The sequence below is a fragment of the Magnolia sinica genome, chromosome 1, assembly GCF_029962835.1.
Source record: "Magnolia sinica isolate HGM2019 chromosome 1, MsV1, whole genome shotgun sequence".
In the NCBI taxonomy this organism is placed as follows: Eukaryota; Viridiplantae; Streptophyta; class Magnoliopsida; order Magnoliales; family Magnoliaceae; genus Magnolia; species Magnolia sinica.
In genome coordinates, this window is record NC_080573.1 from 13,738,563 (window position 1) to 13,754,730 (window position 16,168).

At 39.9% G+C, this 16,168-nt stretch overlaps 1 protein-coding gene across 1 annotated transcript in view; it reads left to right on the forward strand.

Annotated features, from left to right (window-relative positions):
- Nucleotides 1-9,715: 9,715 nt before the first annotated feature.
- Nucleotides 9,716-16,168, forward strand: part of LOC131240430 (G-type lectin S-receptor-like serine/threonine-protein kinase At4g27290) — a 96,441-nt gene continuing 89,988 nt past the window's right edge. The window contains exons 1-2 of the mRNA XM_058238661.1: nt 9,716-11,061; nt 13,244-13,360. Of these exons, the coding sequence (XP_058094644.1) occupies nt 9,798-11,061; nt 13,244-13,360 (1,381 nt within the window). The 5' untranslated portion in view covers nt 9,716-9,797. The remainder of the gene's footprint in view (nt 11,062-13,243; nt 13,361-16,168) is intronic.

Here is a 16,168-nt window from a genome sequence, read left to right on the forward strand (position 1 = left end):
TCTTTAATGATTGTGTAAATATAATAATAGAGAGATTATTTTGAATTTGAATGTATATCCCTCCGACCCCATCTATGTAAACACAATTTATCTTAGCCTATTTAGATGAGATCATATCAACAACTTTTGTATCAAAGAAAGAGAGGAAATTTCTTTAAAATTCTTTCAATCAGGCCAACGATGAGTTAATGCTCTGCCTTACCCTATATGGGAGTGTAAATGTTCATGGATATGAGATCTTATTATTAGACCATTTGGATACTTATATTGGTGGATCGCTTCGAGTCTTTAGATCAATGACACAACATGTCCGATCTGGAACTACTTAAGTATGTACTAGATTTGAATAATTTTTAAACTTAAGGACATGTAAATTTTAAGTTCTTGATGTGATGTGCTTTGGCCATCTTCATAGAGTTAATGCAGTGGCTCATATATGAGTATGGTTGGGTGCTTACATTAAGATACAGTTGAGGTCCATACATATTGACACCCCATTCGTAAGAGGATAATCGATCATGTTTAATAATAATTAAAAAAAAGGATCAATTTTCATAGGGAAACCCTAAATTATACATCCCTATCTGAGTCCCTATAAATATGTCCAAATCACCCCCTAATCCATTTGAATCGACCCAGATCCTATTAAAGTTATACAAATTCCAAATAAGGCCAAAATGACGACTTAGAAAAGTTGAAAATTCAAATTCCACATTGGTAAAAAATAGTGGCTTTCCAAAATAGAAAATTTTAAAAAATGGCAAGAGTAAAAATTTAAATATTTTCCCACCTTTTCTCCTCTAAAAGTTACCAAGTGTCAAAACAATCAATGACCAATTAGTTAAGAGTCAAGATATGATCAAAGATCACAAGAGGAAATTGAATTGCCGCTTTGATAACGATCTAATTATGACATCATTTTTTCGATCCCCCTACAATATTGGAGAGAAGGACAACTCCTCATCTTCTACAACTATAAATAATAGAATTCTATTACGAAACATCTATTGCGAACATGTTTTCATTTTAAACTTTCTTTTGATTCTATCAATATAAAGTTTAGGAAAACTATTCTCCTCTCTAGCTGTTTAGATATTCAACATCCAAGACTTGTCTTGAAGTCTCAGAAGTTTTTATGGTACTAGAGCCAACAATCGAATGAGATGGTCCTTTGAAGCGCATCCTAATTCTGCAACGAAAAAAGGTAGTGATATCCATTGGTAGAAGTTGTGCCTCATTATTGCATTAAGTGAATCCCTTTAATGAGTTCATGTTGCCCAACCTATTAGAAGACATGATCATTATAAACCTATTAATGGTGGATTATTATTTCATATCCTTGTCAGTCAGTGTTTGCAACTATGTTTCTCTCAAACTATCGTCTTCTAAATTTTTATTATGGAAGATGCAAATTACTTCACTACTAAAAAGTGAAAACATGAATGGCCTCATTAATAGTGATTTTCTATGCCCAATCCCATGATTTTTTCTAATGATACAAGTAAAAAAATGGACAGATAATGGCTATGTTGATGGCATCGAGCATGGCTTCGATGGCATTGAGAAAATTAGATTTCTAGCTGAATTGTTACTGGACAGTTTACACTCTTCTACTCGATGTCATCAAGTAGTCTTTGATGTTATCGAGGAGACCCTTCAATGGGTCCTCGATGCCATTGAGAAACTTAGATAAAAAGATCAAAACTCACTAGACATATCCGAATTACCTACTCAATTCCATCGAGGGAATCTTTGATACCATTAAAAACCCCTCAAGGTTTGCTCGATGAGATCGAGCATCACTCAAAAGTCTGTTATTTGGGGCATATATTTTCACACCAGCTTAATTTGTACTTCTTTTAACCTTACTAATCATATTCTAATTAGGCTTTTAAGGCTAATGGATTATCAATAAGGTTTACCTATAAGGTCGAGATAATCTAGAGGTTTAAGTATTATTTTGGTTCAAGAGTTAGGGTTACAAGAGAACCTTATTTACCTGTTCTTTGTTCTTTGATGCTCATGTCCTCTTATGTCTTCAGTATTTAACTTCCAAGGGCTCAACTGACTAAATGACACACAGATTCACAAGACTAACAAATAAGATGCACAAATCAGTGCACTAATAACAATTACTATGAAATGAGATAATTAAAGGTTTGAGAGAGTTAATGGCACTCTTGTCCTCATTATTATGGCTTTAGCCAAGGTGTCTGTATCGAGTTAAGTCGTAAAGTCTATATATTGCAACAAAAATAGATAATTGATTAAGTGAACGGATCTCGCGTGGTTATTGCATAAACAATAAATACTTGATCATTCACAATGTATGAATTGAACCACACATGTTATGAAATTAATTATTTACAAGCAATGGATCAGTTCTATTCCGGTCGTTATATGAGTATGTCAATCTCGTGGATGACTCGTGTATTCTTATTACTCTACACTATAATAAGGTTGCGATGAGATAATGCTACTTTTTTTAACACACACTCACACCCCTCACACACACCCATACACTCACACCACAGTGGGATTTCACCACAATAGGTACTCGAACCCATGACTTCATGTTGAAACTCTTGCGAGTCTACCACCAAGGCATGAATAAGGATGCAAGAAATAATGCTACTTTGGCATGCATTCTAGAGGCCATATCAAGATTGGGTCACAAAGATGGGTAAGAGGAAGGTTGTAGATGATCGTATGGTAGAGGTGGTGTAAAGAAGAATGATTTAAGGAGCTAGATTAAATGGATGATTGAATTTTATTGTAAACTGTTTTGAAAAGTATTTAAATATTAGTATATTAATATTTTTTAACGGGTTTTGATTGATTAAGTTTGCAAAGATAAAATTAATTAAATCTAAAAAATAGATAAGTATGCCTCACAATCGAATAATTAAGATTATACACATGCACATAAAATTAAACACGTCGAATTAAGTATGATCAAATCCATAATTTAAGACAAGTGATTGGAGATTAAATGAATTGTTTATAGTCCACTCGTGATTTGGTATAATGTCAACACAAAAAATTAGTCCCCAAATTCTCACATTGGATATACCTAATTGAAGGACACGGAATGAATTTTCTTAATAGGAGTGTAATAATTCGATACACTTCATTACCAGCATAACATAAAAGATTTATAGTCCGTTTCTAATTAGAATTTCTCTTAGATGGAGGCATAAAATTATATGTATACAAATTTGGTTTGAGACACCTCTCTCTCTCTCTCTCTCTCTCTCTCTCTCTCTCTCTCTCTCCTCTTAACTCTAATTTAGAGAAATCCCTTCTCTTAAAATCTCTAGTTCATAAAATCTAAAAATTTCATAATGTGTAGTATTCTCTTTCCTCTTGGTTAAGAATCAATGTCTATGATGAGCTTTTCTTCCTCTCCATGTGTGTTTTTGTACATCAAAGAAAACGATCGTTGTTACACATTTAAGATAATATCATTCCCTAAAAATTTAAACTAGCATATTTACAATCCATCTACTTATAATTCTCACCAATTTCTCAACATGATACTAACTTCAGAGATTTTAAGGCGTTAACGTTTTTCTCGCAATATTATCAAAAAAATCTTGTTGGAGATAAAGCATTAAAAAATATTTATTATAAATTAATAAATAACTTAAAACTTTAAAAATATAAAAGTGAATTAATTTAAAGTTTATAGTATTCTTTCAAAATCACAATAATATTCTCAAAAAAAAAAAAAAAAAAGCAAAGAGATTTTTCCATATTGCCACCTACCTTTTTTACTATGGACCATAAACCTCATACTTTTAAACTATTTCTTCAAACCCGCTTATAGTTCAAATCATTAGTCATTAAATCGCCTACCGTTAGTTATACATACAGATTGATTTTTGTTTTTTTTTAATGCACAAAAATGCCCTTGCTTTACGGCAGCTGACAATCTCAAGTTGGATTGTAACCGTATCAACCCTCACTCTGACTGTACTTAGGGTCCACCTTGATATTTATAAGAAATCCACCCAGTCCATCTGTTTTTTCAGCCCAACATGGACCGAAAAATGAGACAGATCCGCTGCTCAAAGTGGGGCTGTAACATCCCGGGTTTTCAGGGGCCGTGTAGGAACTCGGCTCTCGAATCCCCAGGTGCCATGGGTGCCCTAATGGACTTCATATTTTAATTACATTTGGATGATCTCATAAACAATGGGGGATTTAGCAAGGCATGAAACATAAGTACCTCATAAAGCAATATCAATTGCTACTAAATATAAAATATCCAAACCATGAATCTAAAATCATCTAAATAGGGAACTAGTCTCACCCATATATGACCCAAAGTGACCAGGGCCCTCATCCATACCCCGCGGTAGCCCAACTCAAACTAAAAGGATCCGCCGAAAGTCTAGAAGCAGGGAAGCTCCTCCTCCCTATTTATGCTCACCTCGCTCGGTTTATCGAGCTCCACCTCACCTGCATCTAGAAAAGGGGCTGGTTGGTGTTTTAAAACACCATCCCAGAGTAAGAGTGAGTAGCTAACTCAGTGGTTACTATTAGGCTTAAGTTACAACAAGCATCAATTATACAATGAATTTAATGAAAGACATACATTCGTAGATCCCTAACTAATCTTGTTAATGCATATGCATGTACTATGATATGATGTATGCCTTCACAACAACACTCTCTCAAGCGACTTCGTCTAACGATCGCGCGTGACCAACTACCCTCATTGTGACATCAACTATCGAGTCACCAAATTCTAACTAATGCGATGCATGAATAATCTTAGCCGAGTATTTAGTTAATTCTGTTTATCCAGCAGATGGAAAAACTGGTACACCCCACGTATCATTACCCTCAACTGGTTGCGAGGCCAAGGTCCCTCAACGTAGGAGGCCAGACCCCGCGATCCTTGATCCAATCGAGTTCTCCATCTTCGATTTCAAGCACACGGGGAGTGCTGAGAAGAGGGATAGCTCACGGTCACTATGGGGAGGCTCGTCACCCTAGCGTAGCCCGACAGCTTAGATACAATGTCTCATTCCACCATGCCCGGCTCTCGAGTCAGTGGATCAGTTTCAAATGGTTATCAATGAGCTTCAATGGTTGAAGGGTATTTCAGGTTCCATACAGGAGTGAGCAGGTAGGGTTAACAAACATGGTTGGTCAATAAACGAACTAGACCATATGAGTTCAGGCGAGCACGTGATGGACGACATCGAGTACAAGCGACCCATGTAGTCTAACTACTGTCACCTATTCGCATCCATCCAAATTCGCTGGTTTAGCCGCAGAATAGTCCTACCAATGGGACCACCTTCTCCCACTTCAGTTCCCTGACCAACCCAGGGGTTTATGACATTCAACAATTCAGGATTCATCTTCTACACGAGTGAAGTCATGCTCTCATACATTAAACATAAAATTCAGATTTTTCTATAATGCAACTACTAACAAAGTACAAAATTAATGTGCATGTGTGCTGTGGTAGGTTACTGAAAAGATCAAAAGTTATACATCATTTATAGTACAAACATACAATAAGGATTAATGTAAGCACCAACATACAACAAGGATTTTATGCAATCAAACATGCCACAAGGAAGGTTATACTAAAATCATATATGGGATGAACATACCATACCAAATCAAGCCTAATCATGTGAAGAGTAAATAAACAACATTCAATCATTTCATGAAATTTAGGGGATCTATCATGTAGGGCCTTGGCTAGGTTCTCTCTATAGATTTCTCAAGCACATCATCCTAATATTCATAATCATTAAACTCATAGTAGAATTGGTGTTAGGCCACCTAAGGATAATAGTTTGCACCTTGTGACGAACCGCTCAATCCACGGCGCTCGTAGAGTTATGGTGTTAGGAAATCATTGTTGAAATGCCTAAATAAGCATACAAGCTTGTAAGATTTGAGATAAACAACTATTGAAACCCTAAATTATATTTAAGATTCAACACTTACGTCCTACCATTGTCGGGAAAGCTCCAACGACGACTTCGGCTAAGGCCCCCAAGGTCTCTCTCTTCTCCTTTCTCCTATTTTTCTTCTCCCTTTCTCCCTTTTTTTTCTCTTTCTCTAGGGAAAATTCGTATGGGGAGAGGGGGTGCCCAAATGAGGTCCTTTTATAATGCCAGATTTGGTGCAAATAGTCCCAAGGATTGGATTTTTACTATACTAGCCCTATGAGAGGGCTTTTATAATCTCTAAGGCCCACTATAGGGCGTACCTATCGATATACACCTAGGATAGTTAGCCCTAATGATGATCTATATATGGACATGATCGGCCCACCATTTGGATGCACCGATCGACGAATATGATTAAAAGTCTATTCAACAGTCACCGATGGTCGATCGAGGCTGTGGCTATACGGATATGAGAAGAAAAATGTCTTTATTCTACATGTGAAGTTTGGTCATAAACCGATGGTTTGAAATCCTCAACTTTGCGTAAGAGTAGACGACTCAATTCACTTAAGTTTCAGCTTCTTCCTTTAGGGTATTTGCACTTCTTATGCACTCGTCCATTGGCTCAAGTTGAGCAGTTCTGAATATTACCAAGGTCCGACTCCTACAATGGACGTCAAACCCAGCCAGACAAACATTATGTATAGTTTTGGAACTAGTGGCTCATTAATGAGCGAAATAGAACTTGTTCGAAAAATCGCGGCATTTCTGGAATGAATTGGGTAGTGAGATTTCTCGTGCGTAATAATTAGGGTTTGGATTAGCTAAGTTTGTAGTGTGACCTATTCCCAATTAGCGAAAATGCCGATTTGGTTAAAGTCATTCTAAGCCATTAGTTTTTAGGCTAAAGGGATAACTGATTGATTTAGTTTGTTAATTAAGATCTAACCTCTACTTGTCTCGACTTTGGGTAGATCTTTATTTAGTTACATTTGTCTCGGTTAATTAGTGATATGTCGGCTAGATTTGGACTCTACGTGAACAAATCACACGGCTAAACTCAGTGTTTAAGTGATTGGCATGATTCGTTGGCTTCCTACGGCTGATTGATCACATTTGTGCAGTTTTTTACTGATACTACCCATGTATGCTCTCACTTTGAGCGTTAAGGACCAATAAGCAAAAACATAAGTTAATTATAATGAAAATTTTCAAGAATTTTTTGAAATTCAAAATAGTGAAAATCCAGGACGTTACAGGGGCTCACGATCGCCCTGAGATATTTCAACGTGAACATTCTTCCCCACTATTTTTTGTTATATTGCCCATTGTTTTATGTCGGATATGGATTTGTGTCATTTTCTTACCCATGCCCTAAATGAGGACGGGGTGGATTTATCAAAATATATCTGGAATCCTATAAATATTTCAACGGTAAGCTTTTAACCCCCAATCTTTATGTTCGTGTGGCCCACTCGAGCTCTCTAGTAGCCTTATTTTCGAAGTCATGCCCTAAAATGAGATGACAAATCCGATGGACGAGGTGTATTTGTAATAAGCATCATGATGGCCCCACTTACTATCGAGCCACCCTTGACATGTAGGCTTAAATGTCCAACTACCCTTTGAAACACTTTTATTGACATTGATTATTGTGCAACTATCACCTCGACCACATGTGGGTTCTACTTTGATGTTTATGAGAAATCTATTCCATCTATATATTTTGGAAGCTCATTTTAGAGCATGAGCCATAAAATGAGACAATCTAATTAAGCTTCAAAGTGGCCTCATAATGGCCTCAAGATATTTGAACAGTGAGCATCCGTTCATATTATTTCCTATCGTGTGGCCAAAATTGAGGTTCAGGTCTACCTCTTCTTTAGTCACGTAGCCTAAAATGAACTGGCAAAACAAATGAACGAATTGGATTTGTCACAAAATTATAATCGAGCGGACCTAGGTTAAGGAGAGGTCTGCATGAGAATCAAAGTATTTAAACTTGTAATGGCATATTGTTTGGGGGAAATTTCCATAAATTTCCTTCCGGACTTTCTGGAAATTTTCGCTTTTAACCTACCAGCTTAACTAGCCCTCCAAAACTTTATTTTTAATTTCTAAACATATGTTATACTAATTGACTTGTTTTGGAGGAAAATATCCTTGACTGAGTAAAGGTGAAAAACGAGCAAGTATATGTGAAAATTCACCAACTAAATGTGAAAATTGATTGCATACGTGTGGAAATTTATCATTTTACCATTCAGCGCATCCATATAGTTTATAAATGAAAACTAAAGTTTTGAAGGTTTAGTTATAATGGCCAGTTAAAAGTGAACCTTGCAGGGGGTGAATTTTTTCAAAATGATTATACCTGCAATGCATGGCTTCTTGGGCAGAGGTAACGTCTTCTTCCTCTTTTATTTCTTTAAATCATAAATCAAATCCATCTTCAATGTAACCAGCTTAAAGCAATGAAAAAAATGAAGTAGAGATTTCATGAAGAAAAATGAAAAGATAATTTGAGAAAGAAATATGAAGAAAGGAGAATAGTTCCGGAAGATATACAAAGACATGAGGATTTGTTTTTGGTAGGCATTTAATATCTACTGCTTTCCACCGTGGGGCCCACTCTAGCTTCAGAATATCCTCATTTTTTGAAATCGTGCCCTACAATGAGCTAGCAAAATGGATGAACAATGTGTATAAAAAACACAAACATCATGATGGACCCATTGAGCAAAATGGGGCGGTACCTTCATTTGGCAAAGGTAAAAGTTGGAGAAGGAGATAAACAGTAATAGATGTGGACAGATAGGGGTAAAACAGACTTATTGACAGTTAACAACTAAATCATTTAATCATCAATTAGCATAAGCCGCACTGATACCTATATGAATTAAGTAAGCGGGATTTGATAAATAGTTTAACAGCAGGAGGTTTTTAGTCCACAGAGGAAAATGCATGCGGCCATATATAAAAAAAAAAAAATCCCAAAAGCAAAAGTATTGCCTAGATTTTGATATATGTTATCACAATAGTATCATTTCGCGAATTTTCCTGGAAACATGTTAATCGTTTCAAAATGGGGGTGATATTAACCAAACACATTAATGGCATAATTCATGAATTTTCCAATTACAAGTTTACCAAATATATGGAAGCGGATTGGCTGGTGTACCACACACCAGCTATATAGCTGCTGTACGCGAAAACGAGCACCGCCGCTCCTCGAGCTCGAGTTGTATGAACGGTTCAAAGGAGATCAAAGTTACATGGGCCCCACAGTGATGTATTTATTATATCTACACCGCTTATCTATTTTTAAAAATCATTTTAGAGCATTACCCAAAAACTGAATCATATCGAAAGATCATGTGGACCACACTACAAATAGCAGCGGAGATAATGATTTTCACCATTAAACAATTTGTAGGGCCCACCATAACGTTTATTTTCCATCCAATCTGTTCATAAGGTCACAAAGACCTAAATTAAGATGAAAAATAAATTTCATATTGATCCAAAACTTCTGTGATGCAAAAAGGGTTTCAATGGTAGATGTTCAATTCCCCACTGCTTTTTGTAGTGTGGTCCACTTGATAGTTGGATCTGTATTGTTTTTAGTCTTAGGCCTTTAGACGTACTCTCCAAATGGATGGATGGTTTGGATATAACACATACCTTGTGATCAGGCCTGCAGAACTTGCTGACGTCAATACAGCAGCTATGTATAATGTAGCTGGTGTGAGGTATGGCCAATCCGCTTCCCAAATATATGACTTTGGTGCCCATCCAAACACGCCACAAAACAGTCCCTAATCATTCCATAATTGGACATATAAGAAGGCAAGGTTGACCATTGCATACTTGGAAATGGCTTTTCAAATTTCATTTCCAAAATCCCTTCTCATTCTCTCCCTTCTCTTCCCAATTTCCACCTCCATTGATACCATCACCCCTTCCCAATCCATCAAAGATGGAGAAACTCTAATCTCCGCTGCCGGTAACTACGAATTAGGATTCTTCAGTCCCGGCAATTCCACCAGCTGGTACATCGGAATATGGTACAAGAAAGCCCCACCGGAGAAAAAGTACATTTGGGTAGCCAACAGAGACGATCCACTCACGAATTCATCCGGCGTTCTATCCATCGCTACTGATGGAAACCTTGCAGTCTCGATCATGGGCCAGCCAGCGTTTCCGATCACAAACGCTTCAACGGCGGTGAATTACACAACCGCAAAGCTCCTCGATACAGGAAATCTGGTTTTGCAGGATAATCAGAACAGAGTGTTATGGCAAAGCTTCGATTACCCGACGGATACGATGGTCCCTGGCATGAAATTCGGGTTCGACAGGAGAACAGGTCGGAGCAGAATCATCACGTCGTGGAAATCAGAGAACGATCCGTCTAGTGGAGACTACGTTCTTCGATTGGACCCACATGGATCCCCTCAGCTCTACTTACAAAAGGGATCTGATGTGGTTTGGCGAAGTGGGCCATGGATCGGTCAAGGATACAGCGGCGTACCGTTGATGTTTCATCAAAGTGTAGTAACTTACCATTTCACGAACGATGATGATGGAATCTACTACTGGTATGATCTAAACAACAATTCCATCTTTTCCAGAGCGTTTTTGGACAGTTCAGGTGATCTTCAACGGTTAGTATGGCAAGCTGGGGCCCAGCGATGGACGATGTTCTGGCGGGCGAACGAGGATAAATGCGATCAGTATTCAAGGTGTGGGACCTACAGCAGCTGTGATGTGAATCGTGTTTTGATTTGTGAGTGTTTGCAAGGTTTTAAGCCCAAGGTGCCTGAGGCGTGGAATCTGCACGATTGGTCTGGTGGGTGTGATCGACGGCAGGGATTGGGTTGTGGGAAGGGAGATGGGTTTAAGAAAGTGGAGAATGTTAAGCTGCCCGATACATCGGATGCTCGGGTCGTTAGAGTATCGGGTTTGAGGGAGTGCAGAGATGAGTGTTTGAAGAACTGCTCTTGTAGTGGTTATTCAAGTGCTGAATTTGAGAAGTGGGGAGGTGAGTGCTTGATTTGGTATGGGGATTTGACGGATGTGAAGCTGTTTACTGACGGTGGGATGGATTTATACGTTCGTTTGGCGGGTTCGGAGTTCGGTAAGTCGGATTTTTTCCTTTCTAAATCCTAAGATTTTTATCGTTTTGAATAGGCGCGGGTCTGTTTGGATGGCGCGTTTGGACGATTGTTTGAAGCGAATTGCGATTGTTTGTTCCATGGAAGTGACCAAATCGTGATTTGGGAGTCCCCATTTGGTCATTTCCACTCTATTGGATTCGAATTTATTACAATTCAATTCAATTGGGTGTCGTCCAAACGTGGCCTGAGTGAACTTGGGAAGCATGGTCTGAACCTGATGCCCCGATTCCGTACATGTGGTGTCCCTGGTCCGGCCATAGGGTCGCGGCCTCGGTGGATCCCTGACAGTGGGGCCTACTTTTACGCATATGACTTACATCCACGCCGTCCATCTGTTTTGACAACTCACTTTAGGGTTTGATGCCAAAAATAAAGCAAATCCATGTCTTAGGCCGACCACATCACAGGAATCAGTGGTGATTTAATACCACCGTTAAAAACTTCCTTGGGCCACCGGAATGTTTATTTCCCATCCAAACCTATTGATAAGGTCACAAATATCTTGATGAAGGACCAAACAACTACAATTCAGATCCAAAACTTTTGTGATCCACAATAAGTTTTTAATGGTCAATAACCACTGTTTCCTGTGGTATGAGCCAGCTGAGATTTGGGTCTGCTTCATTTTTTCGAGTATCCCCAAAAAATAAGCTTTCAAAATGGATGTACGGAGTGGATGTAAGGTACATACATCAAAGTGGGCCCCATAGTCAGGGATCCAACCACCTTGGTGGATACGGGGATCGACTGAAACCGCGCCAGGCGATCAGGTCCCAATCAAATCCCGCCTCATCGCGTCCATCTCTTGCTGCATCCAAGCAGAGGTAGTATCCAATAACCCGCGTCCATTTGGATCACGGAGTGGTGGGCCCCACATGTATTGCTACAAATGAAGGAGCCAAAAGTCCCTGTTGTCGGAAACCATGTGGGGTCCACCATGATGTCAGCAGGAAATCCACATTGGTGCCCACGGTGTCCGTGGGAAAGGAGCGGATTAGGTGCGGCCCTGGCCTAAACCAGACCGTGGGGACCACCTTGATGTATTTGTAGTATATCCATATTGTTTCCTGGTCTCGCGTTCACACATCTTACTCGAAAAATGAGGCAGATCAAAAACTCAGGTAAAGCGCACCACAGGAAAGAGTGGGGGCCGGAAATGCCCACCGTTGAAACCTTCTCATGGCCCACTCTGATATTTATCTATCATCCAAACCGTTCATAGTCTTAAACACAAATATTAAACTAATTCAAAGATTGCATGGCTCAAGAAGGTTTCAGTGGTGGGCGTCCATTCATCATTGTTTTCTTTGATGGTCCCCCTCGAGTTTTGGCTCTACCTCATTTTAAAAATAATATCCTAACATTAGCCAGAGAAACTGATGGACGGAGTGGATTTATCACGAGCATTGAGGTGGGCTTCACATGGCTTCAACCAGCTTCCTGATGGCCCCACGCATGCTACTCGCGTCAAAGGCGGCCATATAACACGTTAATATCTTACTGTGGCCGTGTACCAGAGCAACGTACAATAGCCTGTGGTGGGTGTGTGTATATTCATCTAAAAATCCTGGCCGCAGAAGCTCATCCTACATGTGCTGTGCGTGGGGCCCACAGTGGTGTGTATTGGGTCTACCTGTCCAGACGGGTAACCCGCTGCGAAAGTATAACAGGTCCAAAAAACAGGTGGGTCAACATCATGGGACTACTGCATGACTTTGGAAATTTATTTATTTTTTTCCTTTGAATAGTTGTCCATTTTTTTCTATGATGGGGCCCACCGTTCTGTGTGTATGCCATCCAATTCCCACTTTCGAGCCCCTCGGGCCTTTAAAGACTAAAGTTCACCCCATAGAAAGCAACTATCCACATTCACACGTGTCCATTTTTTTCTATGATGGGGCCCACCGTTCTGTGTGTATGCCATCCAATTCCCACTTTCGAGCCCCTCGGGCCTTTAAAGACTAAAGTTCACCCCATAGAAAGCAACTATCCACATTCACACGTGCGGTAAACCTTATGAGAGATTGAGAGGACAGACCTGATTTTTTGGCTGGGCCACCTACATGGCTGGGCCACCAAGTATACGCCCCAAAACCATTTCCCACCGTTGGATTGTATTGAAATTTTGATTGGCTGCCGTAGATTCAAGCTCGAAGAGGAAAAGGCTGGTGCTGATTCTCGCATTAACGGTCATACCGGGGACGCTGCTCATCTCCTTATGCAGCTATCGCTTCTGGAAGAGAAAAACTGAAAGGAAAGGTACAAACAGCTTTAACATTTGCTTGTGCACTTACTTGCTTTACACGTGAAATTAGGAACTCGTGTGCAAGATTGGAGCCATTCACTGCGTGATCCCAACTGTTCAGATGCCACATCTCCCAAGATAACGCCAATCTGATCATTAGGTGGACCATACATATACATAAAATTTGGACCCTTGGTTAATTTCTCTAAATGATTTCTGTATATTTGTGGCCCACCTGATGACCATAGCAGCTTGAATTTGGAGACATGTCATCTAACCAGCGGCGACCAGCTGATGACACGTTCGGATCTGGTACACATGTTTCAGGTTTCTCGTTTACATTAGTTTTCTCCTAATATGATGTTTAACATGAGAGGTTTGCTAATTCCACGCGCGTGCGGAGCCCTACGCATCCACACGCAGGCATAGGGTGAAATGATAAATAGATCATCTGCCGTCGAGGATATTCACACGTGACATGCACGTGTGAGTATCCTCTACATCTGCAGAAAATAACGGACAGGTTCACTCGTCAGGTGCGCCACAATCATGATCATCACCATAATCTGGGCCTTATACTCGCTAATTGGGGTCGGCTAAATAGACTGTTAAAATTCTCTTTCTAGCCATTCATTTGTTTTGACATGAGGTTTCCCACCTGAGGTGCGAAATTGTCTGATTTTTAGTACAGAAGATCTAAGCCCTGTAGATCACATAAATGAAGCTCGGATCTCTCACACGTGTCACTTTGTGAGACAGGCGATGAGTCTAGATGTAAGAGCTTCCACACGCGCGTGGAATTAGAACGCTTCAAGGGATGTTATGAAAGGGAGCCGGATTGCGTACTGTGGGCCCGTGGATGTATATGTCTCATCCACGCCGTCCATCCATTTTCCACGCTCATTTTAGGCCATAAGCCCCAAAATTAAAGCATATCCAACCTGTTCATAAGGCCACACATACTTGGATGGAAGGAGAATACAAATATCAGCTTGATCCAAACTTCTGTAGCCCCCCAGAAAATTTCAACGGCAGGCGTTCAATTCAAATATTTCCTGTGGAGTGATCCACTTAAGATTTGAATAAGCTTCGATTTTGAGATCATAACCTACAATGAGATAATATAACGGATGGATGGACGGCGTGGATAAGACACATACATCATGGTGGGCCCCACAGAGTTTACACGGTACACAATCGGCGTACTTATAAAAGACCACTGGGGCTCTCAGTTTGTTCAAGTGGGCCCATGGTTCCAGGATCCATACCATTGGGTATGGTGGGGATCAACCAGGACCGCACATGCAACAAAAACAAGCCTGATTGGAAGATCCTAGCCATGGATCACTTTCTCTCTCGAATGCCAACTGCCGCTGTGTATTCTTTTTTCTCAACCGTCAAATTGCTGGCCACCTATTGAAGGGTCAAGATTTCGTAAGTGGTAGATTTTGGTACCCATCATATATGGATGACTGACCGTGGGCCCCACTTGTACAAACTGATTATTTTGGTGTCCCACATTGGATGACAACCGTGGGCCCAACTTGTATAGACTGATTAAGCACGTGGTGGTGCAAAGGAACTTAGTGTTCTAAAAAAGCATGACACCGTAAAGGAAATGAAGGTGTGCCGCATGTAACGGAGAGAAGGAATGGGAGCTTTTCAAATGAAAGTGAGAAGACTTCAGATCTGCCATTGTTTAATCTTGATGATGTGGTGATTGCTACCGATGACTTCTCCGAATCAAATAAGCTTGGAGAGGGTGGCTTTGGCCCCGTTTACAAGGTGACGTATACTTACATAAATGAATATATACGTATACATACATACACATGTGCATGGACACACGAGTATATATATAAGCGCATGCATGTATGCATACATGGAAATGGTACTACTAGGATTGTCTCGTGGGAGCTTCTCATGAAGTCAAGCTATGTAGGCTCAGTGTAACCTATGTTGGACATCCACACCATGCATTTGGTGGGTCCCCACTAAGTTATGGAATATTGCAAAAATCAGCCATATTAGGAACTCAAATGGGTCATATCATCTGAAACCATGTGAGATTGTGCTTAAAACCCCTAAAACCAATTGGTGAGTCCCACCAAAGTTTCTGATACGATTGAAACATAGTGTGACCCCTAATGCCAAGTGGGACACACACAAAGGATGAGTTAGATGTCTTGCCATATCTAATTGGGCCCTAAAAATGATCACGAAGATTTCAATAGATGAGCATCCTCTCAACTATTATTATCTTTGGTGTGGCTCATTAAAGCCATAAATTGGCCTAAATATTTAGGGCTATGGCATAACATGGAAGGGTGCATTTGTGTGTGTCTCTCTCTATATGTGTGTGTGTGTCCCACTGATCAGCTATCACCGGTTCTCATAAGTTTTCGTGAGAACCTTTTGAGAACTCGTTACACCTGATGTGAGCCCAAAATCTGAATGGTCCACGTGATGCAACATCCCATTAAACCCTTACTAACTAAATTTTATATTGATCCAAAACTTTGGACCACGAAAAAAGAAAATAACTTCCTCCCTTGCTTTGCATCTTTCTTTGCCATGGCTCACCAGAGTTTTGCATCAAGGTGAAAATTGGTCCCCGGGAATTTCACAGGGTTCCGCATCACATGGACTGTTTAGATTTTAAGCCCATGACATGTGTACAAAGGTGCGCACATCCACTGGTGTGTAGGTTTATATATATATATATATATATATGAGATCGAGCTGTGTGGTCCCCACCATATCCACAATGTGTATTTGGTAGGTCCCATTGGGGTTATGGGATGTGCCAAAAATCAACCATA